At 39.1% G+C, this 20,714-nt stretch overlaps 1 protein-coding gene across 11 annotated transcripts in view; it reads left to right on the forward strand.

Annotated features, from left to right (window-relative positions):
* Nucleotides 1-20,714, forward strand: part of TNIK (TRAF2 and NCK interacting kinase) — a 338,950-nt gene that overhangs the window by 200,468 nt on the left and 117,768 nt on the right. For all 11 annotated transcript variants that reach the window (XM_034438985.3, XM_034438988.3, XM_034438989.3 and 8 more), the window contains exons 5-8: nucleotides 2,454-2,564; nucleotides 7,620-7,710; nucleotides 9,702-9,832; nucleotides 18,852-18,906. In XM_034438985.3, coding sequence (XP_034294876.1) covers nucleotides 2,454-2,564; nucleotides 7,620-7,710; nucleotides 9,702-9,832; nucleotides 18,852-18,906 — 388 coding nt within the window. The remainder of the gene's footprint in view (nucleotides 1-2,453; nucleotides 2,565-7,619; nucleotides 7,711-9,701; nucleotides 9,833-18,851; nucleotides 18,907-20,714) is intronic.

The following is a 20,714-nucleotide window of genomic DNA, read 5'->3' on the forward strand; positions in this document are numbered from 1 at the left end:
ACCTGTTCCGCAAGTATTTCTCAAGGAAGATGCAATAAAACAGGGGTGCTTAAATCTGGCCCGCGGGGCCACCCTGAAAACAGCAAAGACCAGCCCGCAGTGCCTCTGCCACACTGCATGTGGCCCTCCCGAGTTCCGTTTTCAGTGGCAGAGGGTTGCAGGAGGCCGTCACAGCTAAAAACGGAGCTCAGGCGCCCGTTTTCGCTGGCAAAGCACTTGAGCCATCATAGGCAGCCCCAACACGAGTGACGTCGAGCTGGCCAAGCCCACTCTGACCCCGCCCCCAAGGTCAAACATAACCCAGATGCAGTCCTCAATGAAATTGAGTTTGACACCCCTGCAATAATACATTAAGGCAGGTGTAATTTAAGAATGCATAGATGAATATGGGATATTTATATAAAGATATAGAATAGAACAGGGCTCCCCTGGTTGCTGGCCACATAAGCGAAGCCCCATCCACGAAATGCAGGCAACATGCAAAACCACACTCCCTCCGCCGGTCCTCAGAAAAACCTTTTTCCATGGAACTAGTTCCTGGTGCCCAAAAGGTGGGGAGCCAGTGGAATATAATATCCAGGGGTGAAATCCAGCAGGTTCTGACAGGTTCTGGAGAACCGGTAGCAGAAATTTTGAGCAGTTCGGAGAACTGGTAGCAAAAATTTTGAATAGTTTGAAGAACAAGCAAATACCACCTCTGGCTGGCCCCAGAGTGGGGTGGGAATGGAGATTTTGCAGTATCCTTCCCCTGGAGTGGGGTGGGAATGAAGATTTTGCAATATCCTTCCCCCAGGATTGGGGAGGGAATGGGGATTTTGCAGTATCCTTCCCCTGCCACACCCATCAAGCAATACCACGCCCGCCACGCCATGCCCACAGAACCGGTAGTAAAAATATTTGGATTTCACCACTGATAATATTTATAGCAATATATAAATATGAAGAATAATGTCAAAAGTCTTTTGAAGCAAAGTCTTTTGAAGTTTAAGATTCTTAAACTCTCAATGAATATATGAAAAAGAGAGATATCTTTTCAAACATCTTGGTATAGAGGACTAATATATTTTAGTTTAACATACTTACTTTTCCTATAGTTTCTGAGTACGTGAAGTCAACCAAACTGGGAAGCCACCGTTTAATGATAATTTTGTCCTCTATTTGAACAAAATTCTATGGTTAATGGGTTTACAACAAGCAAAGTTGACTTGTTTGGAAATTAACTGTAGTTGATAGTTCTGCAATAGAAGACGACATACTTAATTGTGGCTTCTCAGCTTGGCTGCTCTTCATAAAAAAGGAAGACCAAAGTGCCTTTGTTCAGGTTTGTGAGGTTTCTGTATATACTGATTTATCAAGCCAGGATGTGTTCATCCAAATGTGACCTAGCATCAGAGGTATAATGGAAAAATAATTACTTTGCATGAAGATTAATTTAAGTTTCTCGCACTATGAAATCTGAATCATGGCTTTAGTCAGAGGCTTTCAAGCCGTTTCCTTATTTGTTTATGATTTCCCGTCTTCCTTTCTTTTTTGTTATTTTAAAAGGATAATCAACTACCCTTCATTCCCACAAATATATGCAGCAGTGTGGGAGTAGCTTTGACTCCAACTGGTTTCTGAAGCTTTCATGGAAGTTCTGAAGCTTCAAAGATCAGCTTTCCAACTCATCTTGTGCCATTAGCTCCTTGGGAGTCCTGAAACACTGTTATTTTTCAGCTTCATCTCCTGATCTGTTAACTGAGAGTATTTCTTCTCTGCCTCTCGATGGTTATTGCAAAAAAAAAAACAAAAAAACAAAAAAAAAACCTAATGAAAACAGGCATTGTGAAGTGCTGTAAAATTGTTGGAGAGAATAACAGAGTTGGAAGGAACTTTGGAGGTCTTCCCTGCTCGAGCAGGAAATCCTATACTTTTTCAGATAAAAAGTTAACCAATCTCTTCTTTAAAACCTCCAACTTTGGGGGGCAAGTTGTTCCACTGATTAATTGTTCTAACTGTCAGGAAATTTCTCCTTAGTTATAGGTTTAGTTTGTATGCATTGCTTCTAGTTCTGCCTCCAGGTGCTTTGGAGAATAGGTTGACCTCCCTCTTCTTTGTGGCAACCCCAAATCTATACTATTCTCCCTTTATTTCTTTGTCAGTAAATATAAATTTAACACAAAATAGTTTGTCGTGAAAGCGACTGCCTGAGGGCTCCTCCTGCATTGGGACTGAAAGGCGAAAAGGAAGTGGTATGCTCCTTCCCATATTTGGGTAGACCAGGTTGCTTCATTAGAAAACCCATATGTGTATGTGTGTGTGTGTGTGTATAATTTATTATTATTATTAAAAAACTTTTTTTCCCTTTTAGCAGCATAGACCATTGTCAATTAAATGCATTCTACTAGGTTAATGCAACCCAGAGGACACTTTATTTATAATTATAATAATTGCATTTTTGTTTCTTTTGCCAGCTGGTGATGGAGTTCTGTGGTGCTGGATCTGTTACTGATCTGATCAAGAACACAAAAGGGAACACTTTGAAGGAGGAGTGGATTGCCTATATCTGCAGGGAGATTTTACGGGTATGTGTCCAAAGTGAGCTAACTATCTCTGTTAACAACCATGTCATTGCATCAAACCTGTACAGAAATAATGCTAGTTCCTTCCAAACGGTTTACACATCAGAAGCCAAAATATATCAACAGATGATATATATAACAGACCGCATTTTATCGCAAAATTTCCAGGCTGAATTGTGGTTGTAAGTTGAGAACTACCTATAGTAATTTAAACTTTGCAGTGGAATGTGAAGGTTAGAATGGAAGACGGTGGTGAGAAAAAGGAAAAATCCATTTCTAACGCTATATCCTGAGCTTATAAATTAATTTGCTAAGAGCTAATGTTATGCCTGTACCTAATCTCTGTTCTGAATTTAGTTGCTGAGAAAAGAGTCACAAGATAGAAGATGGCTCCAAATGCTTGGTGGCTAGTCATTAGAGGATTGTATGAATGATTCATAGTCACTTAAATCCAATTTATAATGAATGAATGAAAGTTATTTGGCTCCCTTCCTTGTTCGTCTTTGAAAGCTGCTATTTCTTTTTAGAAAGAAAACGCCTTCTTTAATATTAATAGGAGCAGATGTATTAAAATTAGAGTTCCAGATCCAGATTTATAGAATGGGAAAAATCATTCAAAGTAGAGCTGAAGAAAGATATTTTCACACAAAGGGACTCAAATGGAACAAGAAAATTGGGAAATGATTTTTTTTTTTTAACTACCATTTAGAATTCCTACAAATTCTTATACAGAGCGGGAATCAGGATAATTTCTGGATGTTATTATGTTCTATGTGGAAATCATTTCACTTTTTATTTATATAGCAAAGTCAGCTATGATATGCAGGTTCCACAAGAAACGGAAGACTTGCTATATGTTACAATCTGTCTGACACTTTTTTTAAAAAAATTTTATTTCTTTTATGGAAAGCCATAAAATGTTCACACTACAGCTAGGTTTTCTGCTGGAATCCTGTCAATGGCCATAGATCCAAATGAAGCACAGTTTTATTTCAGAAGCGGGTGGACTTCACCCTTTTAGGATTTGCTGAATTCAATCTGATATCGCCATTCTGAGATCCACTAGTTAGTGCCTCCTGCAAATGACTTTTAGTTATCTGGAAGTGAAGATACAGAATGCAGGAACTTGACAGCTTAAGAATCCTTTAATTCTTAAAGAATCCTTCAAGATATTGATTCTTTACAGGTTACTCTAAGGCAGGGATGTCAAACTCGATTTCATTGAGGGCTACATCAGAGTTGTGTTTGACCTTGGGGGCCCGGGATGGGCGTGAGCAGGGTGGGCGTGACCAGTTCAACATCACTCATGTCAGGGTGGCCCGAGCGCTCTGCCAGATAAAACGGGCTTCCGAGCTCTGTTTCAGGTGCAATGGCCTCCTGCAACCCTCTGCCAGTGAAAATGGAGTGCTGCCCGCGGCCCTAACAAGCTCCATTTTCAGCTGCGATTGCTCCATTTTTGCTGGCAGAGGCACTGCAGGCCAGTCCTTCGCTGTTTTCAGGGCAGCCCTACAGGCAGATCTAAGCACCCCGTGGGTCGTATCTGACCCCCAAGCTTTGAGATTGACACCCCTGCTCTAAGGTCTTTTTATTGCAGCATGATAACTTGAGAAGGGGGAAATATAAAAGTCATTGTTAAATAATTGATAGGTAGAAATCCTTTTCAGACAGTGGAGGACAGGTAGGCCTAGCTATGGTCCAGTGGTGGGATTCAAAAATTTTTACTACCAGTTCTGTGGGCGTGGCAGGGGAAGGATACTGTAAAATCTCCATTCCCTCCCCAATCAAGGGGAAGGTTACTGCAAAATCCCCATTTCCTCCCAATCAGCTTGGACTCGGGAGGCAGAGAATAGATGGGGGTGGGGCCAGTCAGAGGTAGTATTTACTGGTTCTCTGAACTACTCAAAATTTCCACTATCGGTTCTCCAGAACTGGTCAAAACCTGCTGAAACCCACCTCTGGTATGGTCCATCATATCACGAAGAGTCAGACATGACTTAGCAACTGAACAACAACAAAGAAATCTTTTCTCATCGTTGATTTGTACTTTGAATATACCTGGTTTCTCTTTCAATCAATAAAGACATGCATACGTTGTGAGTGTATAACACTTTTTTAAAGAAAAAGCAAGTTATATTTTAAGCAATTGGATGACAAATAAAAGTGGAGAACAATTTAGTCAGGTATACCTGAGAGAGTTGACAGCCAGATGACTGCAGGCCCACCACTAAGCTGACAGCCTTGGCTGATTTTTTGACATTTTTAACTTTGTGGCAACAAGGGAACAATTCAATAATTTGAACCTGATTCATTACTCACCTATTTTAAAAACTGACTTTCCAGTTTATAAATGTAAGTTCCAGCTTGTGCAACCATGTCTTCTCGAGACAGAAATAAAAGTACCAATGTTGATGAATCACACTATTGCTTGCTTTTCATAGCAATTTGCTAACGTGTTGCAGCTGAATTATTTACTCTAAATAAACAAGTGCTTTGTTACAATTCTAAATAGCAAACAACGCTTTGGGAAGTTTTTAGATTGTATTTTCATTTTCAGATTGAATTCTTATATTGTCTTTTTTATGACCCTTAATTCTAAGGGAAAGTGGTGGAATTCAATTTTTTTTACTACCGGTTCTGTGGGCGTGGCTTGATGGACGTGATTTGCTGGGCGTGGCAGGGGAAGGATACTGCAAAATCTCCATTCCCACCCCACTCCAGGGGAAGGATACTGCAAAATCCCCATTCCCTCCCCACTCCTGGGGGAAGGATATTGCAAAATCTCCATTCCCACCCCACTCTGGGGCCAGTCAGAGGTGGTGTTTGCCGGTTCTCTGAACTACTCAAAATTTCCGCTACCGGTTCTCCAGAACCTGTCAGAACCTGCTGAATAGCACCCCTGCTAAGCGGTAAAAAGACTCTCATAAAACAAAAGCACAGAAGCTTTTCAGAGTTGAAGCTTGTACAGTCCTTCTGTAAAAGTGTACTCTTTAAAGTGAATACAGTAAGGCCAAAATTAAAAAAAAAAAGCAGAGGTATTTGAAAAAATATTTAAATGAAATCATATGTGGTTATAGGATTACTTTCATATATTTTAAAATTATATTTTTTAAAATATATAATTATTTTTAAAAGAAATACAGTTTGGAGAAAAGGAATGCAGGTAGTCCTCGACTTACGACCACAATTGAGCCCAGCATTTCTGTTGCTAAGTGAGACAGCTAAGTGAACTTTGTCCCATTTTACGACCTTTCTTTCCAGAGTTGTTAAGTGGTTGTTAAATTAGTACCAGGGTTGTTAAGTGAATCTTCCCCATTGCCCCGATGGGAAATCTGCCCTTCCCCATTGACTTTGCCTGTCAGAAGGGTGCAGTCACATGACCCCAGGACACTGAAATTGACATAAATATGAGTCAGTTGCCAGGGGTCCGAATTTTGATCACATGACCATTGCAATGCTGCAACAGTCATAAGTATGAAAAACATTCATAAGCCACTTTTTCAGCGCCTTTGTAGCTTCAAATGGTCACTAATCGAGCTGTTGTAAGTCGAGGACTACCTGTAGTAGGACTTTAATATTTGAAACCAAGTATCTACAGTATTTATCGATGTTATGTTATGATGAGGTACGAGAAAAGTTGACAGCTTGAGTGGTTAGCCGATTTTCTGTGAAAAAGTTTCTGTTGCCTCAATTTTTTGCTAAACGGCCTACCCACTATCAAACATTTCAAATGTTTTGCTTAGGTTTGAGCCATTCCCCCAAACTATATGCTTTCCTGTCTGTTGCAGTGTTTCTCAATCTTTTTTTTTTTTTTATTTGATTTATATGCCGCCCTTCTCCGAAGACTCAGGGCGGCTTACAATGTGCTCAGCAATAGCCTTCATCCTTTTGTATATTTATACAAAGTCAGCTTATTGCCCCCACAACTGGGTCCTCATTTCACCTACCTTAGAAAGGATGGAAGGCTGAGTCAACCTTGAGCCTTGGCGAGATTCGAACCCTGCAGTAATTGCAGGCAGCTGGTCTTAATAAGCTTAATAACAGTGTGCCTTAAACCCCTGTACTACCAAGGCTCTGAGCAACTTTAAGTTGCGTGGACTTCAAGTCCCAGAATTCCCAGCCAATGGAGGTTGAGAAACACTGGTCTGATGATAGATAGCAGCTTCCAACAGTCTGCCCAAAATTAGGTGACTTTTGCTACCTAATGAATACAGTTATTTGCCCATTATATATTGGGTAGAATGTATAGAGCAGGGGTATCAAACTCGATTTCATTGAGAGCTGCATCAGGGTTGTGTTTGACCTTGGGGGCCGGATGGGCGTGGCCAGGGTGGGTGTGACCAGCTCAACGTCACTCGTGCCAAGGGCGCCTGTGGTGGCCCGAGTGCTCTGCCAGTGAAAACGGGCCCAAGGTCCATTTTCGGCTGTGATGGCCTCCTGCAACCCTCTGCCAGTGAAAACGGAGCTCTGTTTTCGCTGGCAGAGGCACCATGGGCCACTCTTTTGCTGTTTCCAGGGCGGCTCCACGGGCCAGATCTAAGGCCTTGAGTTGGATACCCCTGGTATAGAGGATGGCTGAAAAATTATTTTAAGGAAAAGGATATTAAACTTTGACTTACAAATTTTACTCACCGGTGTTACATGTAAATGTGTGTATACATGTAAATTTCCATTTCATTCTTCTTCTTGCATTTAACAATAGTAAAATGTTAAAAAGTAGCAAATAAAAGACAGTATATACAATTCAGTACAATAATCTTAAAAATCATTACTTAACCAGTGCTGGGTTTCCTTTAATTTTGTCTTCTCAAAATAAAAATCAAAATAAATACATTCATATATATTGATATTGATATTGTTTCCTGATTGCTTATTTGTATCCTATGACTATCGTTAAGTGTTGTACCTTATGATTCTTGATGAACGTATCTTTTCTTTTATGTACACTGAGAGCATATGCACCAAGACAAATTCCTTGTGTGTCCAATCACACTTGGCCAATAAAAATTCTATTCTATTCTATTCTATTATAGTTATTATGTCTCTCACTGACTTCTCTAGGGCTTGAGTCATCTCCATCAACACAAAGTGATCCATCGAGATATTAAAGGCCAAAATGTTTTGCTGACTGAAAATGCAGAAGTTAAACTAGGTAAGTTTTGGGGACGGTGGCTTTTTATTTAAACAAAATACTAGGAAGAATGAAATGAGGCTTTATTTAGAAATATTCATTGGTCCTGCCTTCTAAGGCAGGGGTCCCCAATCCCCTGGGCCGCGGCCTGTTCAAAACCGATCCCTGAGAGAGATGGGTAAACGTATGTGTGTGAAGCTCCACCCATACAAGTGGCGGAAAACATGAACACAAATGCCCTCCATTGAAGCACCTCCACTTGCGCGAGTGGAGCTTCACTCATTAGTGCGAAAGTGCCTGCCACTTATGTGAGTGGAGTTTCACATGTGAGTGCAAGCATCCTCTGCTCGTGCGCAAGGCTCCATTCATGGGTCAATGCGCCCACCACTCGCTCACATGTAGCTTGTGCATGCATGTGCGCACCTGCCACACACACACACACACACACACACACACACACACACCGGGCATGGGCAACAAGCTGGAAAGGTTGGGGACCTCTGTTCTAAGGACTACCAAAGCTGAGAATTTCTTTTAAGTTTCTAAGAAGTAGACCTGAACATTGACTTTATATCAATCCTATTTTACTCAAGAAACTTGGGAGAAAAAGAAATTCAGGATTCATGGCCGTGATGAACCCTAGAATGTACAGCAATATGCAATCAAAAGGCTGTGAAGAATACTAGATAACATGGCCTTCATTCTTTGAAGTTGTTATGTTCTTAGAATAAAACCCTTAAAATTCTTGAAAGATTATGCTCTTTTTTTTTAAAAAAATGAAGAGATTCTGGCTAGGCAAATCAGCATGCCATAATCCTTTCCAACTGTCACTTTTGCTCTCAATGTCACTTCAAATTTTCTTGAGCATTTTTACAGTACACCCCAGCCTATTTAAAATATGTTAATTTTGGATGGGTATTGAATAGGTAAAAGACGCTATTTCAAGGATTTATACATTAAACATTAGTTGGTCCTTGAAAGGATGCGGCCAGAATGTTTAAAGTAGAGTTGGTCTCAAAAATAACTAGAAGAGATCAGCAATATTATTTGTGCAATTCTACTGTAGCTGAGCTACAATGCATTCTTCAAGGAGCTCAAAATATAGGCCTCTGGTACTTAAAAAAACAAAACAAACTTTGTTGAATTTTGCTAGAAATGGTGTATGATCTGATTCAGTGCTAATCCAAAATTCGAGCAGTATAAAAAAAATAAATAAATCTCAGACTATGAAGTAGGACATTTTATTTGCCTCAACTTTCATAGTTGAATTATTGCAAAAAGGTACTTTGATACAGTCTTGATATAGATTCATAACCAACAAGGAAGGAAATACTAAAATGCATCTTCTAAAAATAAGAACAAATTTTTAGATAACTCGATTTCAAGTTTCTAGCATTGGTGTTGGAAGTCTTTTCTGGCCTGTGGCATAAAATAATTTTATGATCTACAATGATCAAGATGCTTCTTTTTGTAGACTTGTTGCAAGGCAGCTTGATCAGGAATCTGGTAGACCTTTCCCCACTAACACATTTTGTTAAAAGCTCTTATGAGCTGTAGTTTACTTTATTAGATGATGCACAGAGTGACTAGACTGATGTAGGATTTAAATTGAGGTGAGGTAAGGAAAAGTAGCAAAAGAGAGGGGAAGCTAGATGGATTATACAGATGAAGGTTACAAATAAGACAAATTACAAATACTTTATCAATTAAGAATTGTAATGTGAAATTGCACAAAACCTTTTGATATGTGATATTCTTCCCCTGTTGAATTCCATAAAGATTCTTGGTCTACAAAACAGCCTATTTGATTTGACCCCCACATCCATTTGATACAGGAGAAAAATTATAGGGTGGAGTGAGGGGCTGAAATTTCTTAGTACTCTGAAATGAATTGCCTTGTTCATGGGGGGGGGGGAGGTGTCATCCGATGTGAAATTTAGTTTATGTCCTTTTAGCGAGACCAACTTTTTTTTTTTTTACCTCATTCAAATTCTCCTATTTTCAATTCCTAGTGGATTTTGGAGTCAGCGCTCAACTAGACAGAACAGTTGGTCGAAGAAATACATTTATTGGAACACCCTACTGGATGGCACCTGAGGTCATCGCCTGTGATGAAAACCCTGATGCTACTTATGATTTCAAGGTATCGATAGCTATTGGCATAGATCCCATTTAGCAACCAAAACTGTTTTAGTCATAGAAAATAAGAGTGCGGCTTGTAGGAGATCTAGGATCAGACCTGGTTTTCGTACTGGAGCAATCTCAAGGACAAAATAGATTACAGGCAAGATGTGAAGCATTTCCATTTATGAGAGAGAACATTAGGGTAAAGACAGCTAAATTACTAGGAAAGTTGGTGGACTATGGGTGAAATTTGCAAGGTGACAAGAAAGATACCCAGAGACATATAGGGAAGGAATCTTGCTACTGATTCAGGTAAAGTTTTTGGTTTAAACCCAGGAGTCAGCAACTGTGGCTCTGGAGCCACGTGTGGCTCTTTCACCTCTCTGCTGTGGCTTCCTGTCACTCAAAATATGCGTCACAATCGCCAATGTGTGACACTCGCCAGCACGCGATTTATTGATCCCCAATAGGCTAACCATGGATAAATCCAAGCACGGGAAGGGTTTTGTGACTTCTGGTGTTTTATTTTCTGTGGTAATTGGGTCCAAATGGCTCTTTGAGTATTTAAGGTTGCAGACTCCTGGTTTAACCAAAGAATGTATACCTCATATAAATTGAGCTTAGGTATTTGTATGTGATGGCTATGCTGGTTGTGTTTCCTTTACATTTAGAGCTTTGAAAAGCTCATTATTGTACAAATTGAAGAATCCAGATTTGGGATCAGTCCTGAAACAATATTTCAGAGGGAACACAATGTATATGACTTAATTAATAATGAACAGTGCAATCAGAGAACAAATTATTATCTCACATTAATCCTAACTTTAGCTTTCTTTTTCTTCCTTCCTTCCTTCCTTCCTTCCTTCCTTCCTTCCTTCCTTCCTTCCTTCCTTCCTTCCTTCCTTTCTAGAAAGGCTTAACAAAGTTAAAAACCATAAGAGGAAAAAAAAGAGAATAAAGAAGAATAGTAAATAGTGAAAATAGAAATAAGAAAAAGAAAGATTACAATCTTTATCTTCTTGACAGCAGTTACACATTTTTGTGTTGCTTCTCTCTCTAATGTTGCATTATAATTTCCTTCTTTCCATAAGCTACCCTTTCTAACTTTCAAACCCATAAACCTGTTAGCTTTTCTTTTGAAAAAAAAGCTGCATGGCTACATTTAAGATCAGACCTCAAATCAAAACCCTGAGCTGTGTGTCTCCGTATCTGTGTGCTTGTGTGTTCACTAAATGTTATTTTGAAAGAATTGTTTCAGACAAGGGATCAAGGGGATAGATGATGAAAACTATGTGAAGATGTCTTGATGCCGTTGCTGTACTTGTAAGGACAACTGTATAAGGGCAAGATTTGAGTCATGATGTCATTGGATGTGTGTCATCCTCTCTTATGGAAGTTGCTTTTTGCAATGAACACTTTGGAAAAGGGGGGAAATTCTCAAAGAAACAATTTACAAATGGAAAGGTTAGTTTTTCTTCAAAAGAAAAGCATACAAATTGAACATATCTGTTGAAGCAGTTGCTTGGTCCTCAGTTATTCTAAAAATCTTTCCATGATTTTCCTGCCCTGCAGGATAATTATCCCAGGAATATTTTTGAACTGAATACCCCAACACAATGACATGGAAGCACAGATCAGTTTAATGACAACACAGAAGGCAAAGACAGGCCCAAAGAGGAAAAGGCTTATAGTTGCAGAGATTACTTAATGCTCTTTCTCTGATATTAAAATATTTTCTAGACATATTTATCTTGAACTAATGCTACTTTTTATTTATTTATTTTATTTATTTATATTTAAATTTATATACTGCCCTTCTCCTGAAGGACTCAGGGTGGTGAACAGTCAAAGGTAAAAAACATAGAATACAGAAATTTAAAAGCAGTTTAAAATATATTAAATAATTTGGCCCAACAATTAAAATACCCCGTTTAAAATTAAAATTAAAATTAGCAATTTGAGAAGTTAGGCCAGCCCGGCTTGTTGAAATAAAAAAGTCTTGAGGGCCCGGCGGAAGGTACGTAAATCCGGAATCGTCCATATCTCCGGGGGGAGCTCGTTCCAGAGGGTAGGTGCTCCCACAGAGAAAGCTCTCCTCCTGGGGGCCGCCAGTCGACATTGTTTAACTGACGGCACCCCGAGGAGCCCCTCTCCGTGGGAGCGTACTGGCCGGTGGGAGGCTCTCAGTGGCAGAAGGCGGTCTCGTAGATATCCAGGTCCTAAGCCATGGAGCGCTCTAAAGGTGGTCACCAACACCTTGAATCGCACCCGGAAGACCACCGGGAGCCAGTGCAGCTCGCGCAGGAGAGCTGTTACATGGGATCGCCATGACGCTCCCATAATCACCCGCGCGGCTGCATTCTGGACCATTTGGAGCCTCCGGGTGTTCTGCAAGGGGAGTCCCATGTAGAACCCCACTTTGTGGTTCAGATAAAAGTGGAGGCACACTGGTCCTTCCTCAAATAGGGAGAAAATCCAGATTTAAATCTACCCCTCAACAGTCAGTCTCACTGTGGGTTCTTGGGCCATTTGCTATCTTCAGCCTAACTTTACTGGAGCATTACTACGTAGGAGAAACAGAGGAACATCATGCATGCTAAAAATAAGTTGTAATTTCACTGGTAACAAGAAGTGGTATTCAGCCAATTTGGACCGGTTTGCCAGAACCGGTAGCAGAAATCGTGAGTGCCCCCGCCCCCCCGGCTCTATGCCATCCATTTAGGTGGTTTTTTGAGACCAGGCACATACACGGAAGGTGCGTGCACCAACAAAGCGCATGCGTGGAAGGCATTTGCGAACCGGTAGGGAAAGTAAGTGAATACCACCCCTGCTGGTAACTATAACCTCTTTTCCTAAATATATGAGGATTGTGGTGCATTCAAAGCTATGTGTTCACGAAGCTTTATCTTCTTGAGAAAGATCAAAAGCAGCCAACCTTCTTAACCCAGTTGGTTAAGAAAGTTGAAATCCCCTTTGTATGCTCACTTAAAAGCAGACAGCAGATCCATTTTCTGAGCGACAAAAACTTGTCAAAAGACCTTCTGCAGACCTTCTGTTTTGCCATCATTAAATAGTTTCCTTGCTGGTTTTCTGTTCTGAACACAGCTCAAAGAGAAAAATGTTCCATAAGGCAGTCACCGGAAAGATATTGATTTGGGATTTGTCATTGCAGTTAAAATTTCAGGCCAAATGCTTCTGTCAGTGCTGTGGGACTACATGCATTTTTCCTTTTTCTCCCAACATAATCATTTACAATAAACAGGTATAGCAGGGACAGACACATGGAGAACACCAGAACATCTTACAGACTGTAAGCCTAAAGTCAGAGTCAAGGACTTCAGGGGTTGTTAATAGAACTGATTGGAGGTAGTTCTCAACAAACAATTGAGCCCAACATTTCTATTGCTAAACAAGACAGTTGTTACATGAATTTTGCCCCATTTTCCAACCTTTCTTGCCACAGATCTTAAGTGAATCACTGCAGCTGTTAAGTTAGTAACTCGTTTAAGTGAACCTGCCACCGTGGCACAGAGGTTAGAGTGCAGTACTGCAGGCTACTTCTGCTGACTGCCGGCTGCCTGCAGTTTGGCAGTTCAAATCTCACTAGGCTCAAGGTTGACTCAGCCTTCCGTCCTTCCGAGGTGGGTAAAATGAGGACCCAGATTGTTGGAGGCAATATGTTGACTTTATAAACCTCTTAGAGAGGGCTGAAAAGTACTGTAAAGCGGTATATAAGTCTTAAGTGCTATTACTATTGCTTTCTGGCTTTCCCATTGGCTTTGCTTGTCAGAAGGTCTCAAAAGGTGATCACATGACCTCAGGACACTGCAACCATTATAAATATGTGCCAGTTGCCAAGCATCCAAATTTGATCATGCAACCACAGGGATGCTGCAACAGTCATAAGTACGAAAAATGGTCATAAGTCACATTTTTCAGTGCCATTGTAATTTTGAATGGTCACTGAATGAATGATTCTAAATTGAGGATTATCTGTGGACATACTAGCTTTTTGGTTAGTACTTGGTTGACAAACGGACCTGAATACAGGTAGTCCTCGACTTATAACAGTTCACTTAGTGACTGTTCGAAGTTACAACGACACTGAAAACAGTGACTTATGACCACTTTGCACACTTATGACCATTGCAGCATCCCCTTGGCCACGTGAATTTACATGTCTGACAACTGACTCATATTTATGACCGTTGCTATGTCCCAGGGTCATGTTTTCCCCTTCTGACAAGCAAAGTCAGTGGGGAAGCTAGATTCACTTAACAACTGTGGCAAGAAGGGTTGTAAAATGAGGCAAAACTCACTTAACAAATTTCTCACTTAGCAACATCAATTTTGGACTCGGTTGTGGTTGTAAGTTGAGGACTGCCTGTATTTGTTCTAGTTTCTTGATGTGGCTACTTCCAAGTGAGCTCTCACCAAGCTGTGAAAAAAGATTTTCTTCTTAAATTGATCAATAACTTCATGTGAAAAAAGATTTCCTGACTGCAGTTAGCAGAAAATCCAGACTCACCCCAGCCAGCCACAGTTTTGGAATCTGTTTAGCTATTTTAGAATCTAGGCTGTAGCGGTGGTGCAGTGGTGGGTTCCTCCCGGTTCGGTCCAGTTCGGCCGAACCGGTAGTGGTGACGATATGACGTCACCAAACCGGTTCTCTCCCCCCCCGCCCTCCCAAGATTAATTTTGAATGCCAGTGGCTCTATTGTATTGTTTTGTGCTGTAGAATGCTGTAGAATGTCTAATGAAGTCTACCGTGTTCGTCTCTCCACTGTAACACTGTTCAACTATTTTACCAAAAGTTTGAAATCTGATATGATCCAGGGGTGGGCTGCTGGGGGTTCGCAGGGGTTCATGAGAACCTCTAGCTAAGATTCTGTGCAGTTCTGAAAACCCCCAAATCCCACTCCTGGCTGGCCCTGCCCACCCCACCCCTCTCCTCCCAGGAGTCCCCACGCGGCCCATTTTGGATGCATGTAAGTGCAGGGCACGCGCTGAGGCTTGGGGAGGGTGAAAATCAGGCCTACTGAAAGTTCGGGAGGGCTTCTAGAGCTTGAGGTGGCCGTTTTCGCCTTCCCAGAGTCTTAAGGAAAGCCTCCGGAGCACGGGGAGGGCAAAAACACCCCCCCTCACCATGGTGCAGGAGGCTGACTAGGCCACGCCCACCATGGACACGTCCACCCAGCAATCTGGCAGAGAACCCCTTGCTAAAATTTTTGAAGCCCACCCTTGATATGATCTGAAATAATTAGACTTTTCTCCTCTTCATCCCTGTATATCCACAGACTAAGAATGCTTTTTGGGCATATTCTTGGATAGCTGGGTCAAATTATCATTTATTGTCTTAATCTAATGAAGAAAAATTAGGCCTGTGACCCTCATTTAGACTACAGTATTTTAATGATGTTATATTGGAATCCCTTTGAAGACTATGAGAAACTACAATTAGTACAGAATATGGTAACTTATTTCATGGTAGAAATAGGCCATGGAGAATATGTAGTTCTGCTCTTAGTTTGATTGTACTACAATCTAGATCTTTTATTATATTAAGACCGCTTCCTGGCGGTCTTAATATAATATAATATAATAACATAATATAATAACATAACATAACATAACATAATATAATTATTATATTATATTAATATAATAAAACCCTAAGTGGCCTTTATTCCATGTTTAGCTAATTGAACATGGGAATAAAAAGAAGAAAAAGAGGAAAAAGAAAACAAGATAAAATTTTAAAAAAGTACATGCAGAATTTTATTTGTGTTAAAATTGGTTTGCAAATCTGTCAAAACAAATTATTAATCTATTTAACAGTGCATATTGGATCTGCTGGATTTGACCAATTGTCTTAAATAAATAAATGCAGCAATCTAGATGATCTGGTACAAAGAGGAAATCCCAGAGTCTACAGCCTTTGAAAAAAAAAGTTTTAGAACTTATCCTATCTTTTTTTAATAAAACAGAGCTCACTGAATTATATAGTTAATACCTCATAAATATAGTGTCCACAGAATTATATAGTTAATACCTCATAAATAAATCATGTCATATCACAAAGGCAATAGATAAATCCTGTACTGTAATTTTTTTTGTTTCTCTTCATTCCATTCTTAGCTGCCATTTTTTTAATAAAAAGAAAGCAGATGATTATCTCCTGGCAGAGAAAAAAGAAAATTTGACAGGCCTGCCATTCCCACATCCAAATTTTAATATATAATGCTAACAGTCATAAAGCAAGAGAACAAATGTGTGTTTTCTGTTTTCTCCCCTGTCAAATTTGGGACATAGTTATTGACTCAAATTGGGAAGTTTTAAGAGCAAATCTATAATATAAATGTCCATTAATTCTATAATAGTTTCATGGCCACATTTTCTCCATCTTTCTGCTTTACAAAAGAAATTTGGGTCTGTAATTTGGAAACAGTGCCGAGAAGTGTCTTTCACAAATCTGTAATGTCACAAAATGATAATTCCTGGGGTCTATAGAGAAAGGGGATAACCAGTTGCTGAGGTCACCAAGAAGGTTGTTCATTTATTAAATCATTTTTAGATAAAGCTGAGATACAGGCACCTGCACACACATTGCAAAAAGTTTACATGCATATTTCTATACCTTTATTTACAGACATTTTACAATGTTACCACAGTGAAAATATCCCATTAGTAGGATTTGCAAAGGGCATTCAGGAATGAAGTAAAAAAGAAAACAGCAGGCAGGAATTGGTAGAAGAAGCTAAATCAACAAAAACGAGAAAGATAGAAAGAGAAGCAGCAGCATTAGACAAGAGTGGAAAGGAAAGTATTTCGATAGAGTTGAATCAGGTAATCCAAAGTAAAAATGCAGAATGATAAAACAACTAATTGTAATGTTAAAAAACAGACTGGAACAGACCAAAACAGTCAGAAGAAATATTTTCTCTTTTAAAAGAAGACATTACAAGTGCTTGGATTTCATTCCAAGACAGAGTGTCAACTGGCAGACCAGATAGGAAACATGACTAGCAATAGCACTTAGGCTTATATACCTCTTCATAGTGCTTTTACAGCCCTCTCTAAGACAGCATATGGCCCCCAACAATCTGGGTCCTCATTTTACCAACCTCGGAAGGATGGAAAGCTGAGTCAACCTTGAGCCTGGTGAGATTCGAACTGCCAAATTGCAGTCAGTCAGCAGAAGTAGCCTGAAGTACTGCACTCTAACCACTGCGCCACCTTGGCTGTTATGAATAGCTGAGCTAATTCTATTTTATTATAAAGCTATATTAACGGAATCATGGAAGTCTGAAAATACAAATCTCCCACTGTCTCCTTTACAGCCAAAGAAGCTAGGGAGCTAAGCTAAGCTTTTGCCCTCCCCACCATCTAGTTGTGGGCTATGTAGTGTGTTATCTGAGATGACATATCTTGGCTTTGTCTCCCAAGGACTTTCTATATGCCATCTATGATCTGTAGTCTAATACTTACACTTGCAATTCAGAAGGTATTCATAATGCAATATAAACATGGTTTATATTAGATAGGAACCAAGATGCCTTTGTCTGTTTTCTAAGACAGTTTTTCAGTTTTACAAGTTCCTTGAAATCAATTTTCATTGCTTTTACCATATGTCTGATTTAAGATTTCCCAGTAGTATTTTTGCAGAAATTTGTCTGTTCTTCTTTGAAGAAGGTTGAACTTGATGAAATACTGTTATTTTCATGAGTAGTTTCTCAAAAACCCATTTTTCTTAAAAGTAGTTTCTTGAAAACCTACAAAGGCCTTTACAATGGTTAGCAATCAGAAGTTTTCCATATCTTATTATTCTTACAATTGCCCTTTGAGATAGTTCTTTTTCTTCTACCAAAAGGTTACATGTCAGTGACTAAGCTTCGACAAATGCAGTCTTCTATTCCCAATAATAACCATTTCTAGAATTCTGGGAACTAATATCCACATATAATGATTCACATATTGCTATGAGAGGTTTGTATGACTGAAGAAACATAAAAGGCAATTATTTGCAATGGGAATGGATTTACTAAGAATTGTATGACATATAAGGCAAGAAAAGATAGGAACAAGAATCAATAGTAGACAAATACATGTAGGTTGAATGCTATTTGAAAATAAACATCTTGAGAAAATAAGTTTTAAATCACAAAGCAAATATATAAAGGAAGAGTACATAGATTGAGAGGATAGATAATACCTAAGAATGTTTTATTATGATGGCAGAAGTAAGGATGCTTTGTAAGGTCAGAAAAATGTAGAAAGATATAGTATTGTAAATAGTATTAGTTTCAAGTAGACTAAGTTTAATTTCCTTTTCTTTTAATTTCAATTTTTTAACTTATTGTTTCTTACTCTATTGTTACACTTTGCATAATAGAACGATATGTGTGTATAAAGCTATAAGTCTGAAAGTTGTCCAAATTAGGGAAGGTAAAATTAAGAGTTGACAAGTATTTGGGGAAATAAGAAAAGCGGAGGTAGTGTTTTACTCTTGCAAAATTATCATTTTTTTCAAATATTTAGTTCTTATTGATAGAGAATTGCATTGGATTATACAGCTTCAGTGTACTAAAATAGCACAGTATTTTGGTTCGGGTTTCTTTTAATTTATGGGGTGCTCTTCTCTGACAGTGGAAAGAACATAAAAATGGGTTTGTTTGTTTATTTATTTATTTATTTATTGGATTTGTATGCCGCCCTTCTCCCGAAGGACTCAGGGCAGCTCACAACAATAAGGAACAGAAATACAAAAGTTAAAAGACAAATTAAATCAGAATATCCAATAAATAAGGTTAAACGTGGGAATACAAATTCAAATTTAAGATTTAAGAATTTAAAAAGCTACAAAATCAGTTTATGAAAAGCCCAAGTGAACTTGAGGAATCAAAAGATCCAGAACTTATTTAGACAATTTTTGAGGAAACTTACAGAACTGAGGTACCAAGAAGTCCTTCCTATATAGTAGTAACTCTCATATGTTGTACATCACTGAAAATTTTGTTACTTTTGGTTGTTTCTTTCAGAGTGATTTGTGGTCTTTAGGGATCACAGCCATTGAAATGGCAGAAGGAGCTCCCCGTGAGTATATTTGAATTTTATGCTTTATCATATTTTGGATTGCTGCTTATTAAAATTCATTATGCAGTGGTAGAAATTCCAATTCGCTATAATATGCTATATGCAATTTCCCTAAGTAAAGATTTGTTGAATAAAGTGATGAAGTCAGGAACAAATGTCTGGCTTTTATGTAGACTCAAAGCACACATATAGACATGATTGTCATGGTATGATTCTTCTCAGAGTTGCCTCAAACCATTAGATGGATGCAGGGGTGAAATATAAAATTTGTTACTACCAGTTCTGTGGGCATGGCTTGGTGGGGGGTAATGTGACTGGGTGGGCGTGGCCAACTTTTTTTTTTAACTTTTCAAAGCATTTTTTCTAATGCTTTGAAAAGCCTCTGCCAATCAGGAAACTCAGCTGGGATCGTCAGAGACTTTTCAAAGCATTTTTTTTACCACCTCTTCGGCCAAGAGGTTGCAGAAAAAAATGCTTTGAAAAGCCTCTGACTATCCCAGCTGAGCCGCGCAATCATCAGAGGCTTTTTTTTTTTTAAAGCATTTTTTTGTCGGAAGAGGTTGTAGAAAAAATGCTTTTAAAAGTAAAAAAAAATAAAAGCCTCTGATGATCCTGCGGCTCAGCTGGGCATGGTGGGGGGGGGGGGCAGAGATTTTTGCTACCGGTTCTCCGAACCACCCGCCGCCATCGCTACCAGATCGGGCGATCCGGTCCGAACTGGGAGCATTTCACCCCTGGATGGATAGCAAATAAATTTGATAATAATAATAATAACAACAGACAAGCACATGCCACATTACACCCCAGACTTAACAACTGTCAATAAGAAAGACAAAGGGAGTCTGGATGGCAGTACCTGGAGACAGCAGAATAGAAGAGGAAGAACTGGAGAAGATAACAAAATACATAGACTTGCAAATAGAAATAGAACATCTGTGGCAAAAGAAAGCAAAGGTAGTACCAATGGTAATAGGTGCCTTGGGTGAAATCCCCAAACAACTAGAGCACCATTTGAACACCATCAGAATTGACAAATTCACCATCAGTCCAATTGCAAAAGGTGGCTTTACTCTCAGAACAACTTAATCCTATGATGATACCTCTGACACCATCAAACATTCACAATCCCGGGTTCTTGGGAAGGACTCAATAGGTGGGTCAAAATGCCAAATCCAGTATCTGTGCAACAAACCATAATACATTGAGTTTTGGCTAGATTTATTGATAGTCTTATACCAAGTAGACCATAATGAGGTATTAAAATATGCACTAGGAGATGAGCTCAATTTCTTTTCCTTCTCCTTTCTGCCATAAACTTTCCTTTAATTATTAGTTCTATCTCATGTAGTTTGGGTAAACATGGATATATCCATATAGCTTATATAACAAAGCAACTAAAAGAGTTACTGAGAAATACTTGTTCGAATTTTATCTCTGACATGAAATTGTTGGATGGCTAGAGACATGACATTAACTTTGCATAAAAAGAATTTAATAATAAAACGACATTAAAAGTAGAAAACATAAATGTTGCATCTGTTAAAACATTTCATTATCAAAAATTAAAATTCAACTCTTGTTTAATCTTGAGAACGAAAGACTGTGGGGAGAAAGAGAGGACAGTCCTCTTCAAGCATCTAGTGGAGTGTCAACATTGAAGAAGGTCGTGGTTTTATGTTGTCTTGGAGGGTAGCATACACAATAATGGACTTATGTTAGAGGAAGGCAGATTCCAGCTGAATGTTAATAAAAAAGCTTCTAACAGAGCAGTTTAAAGTGGTTACCTAGGGAATTACTGGAATCATAAA

Source organism: Pantherophis guttatus, chromosome 6 (genome assembly GCF_059756535.1).
Source record: "Pantherophis guttatus breed Tessera chromosome 6, ASM5975653v1, whole genome shotgun sequence".
Taxonomy (NCBI): domain Eukaryota; kingdom Metazoa; phylum Chordata; class Lepidosauria; order Squamata; family Colubridae; genus Pantherophis; species Pantherophis guttatus.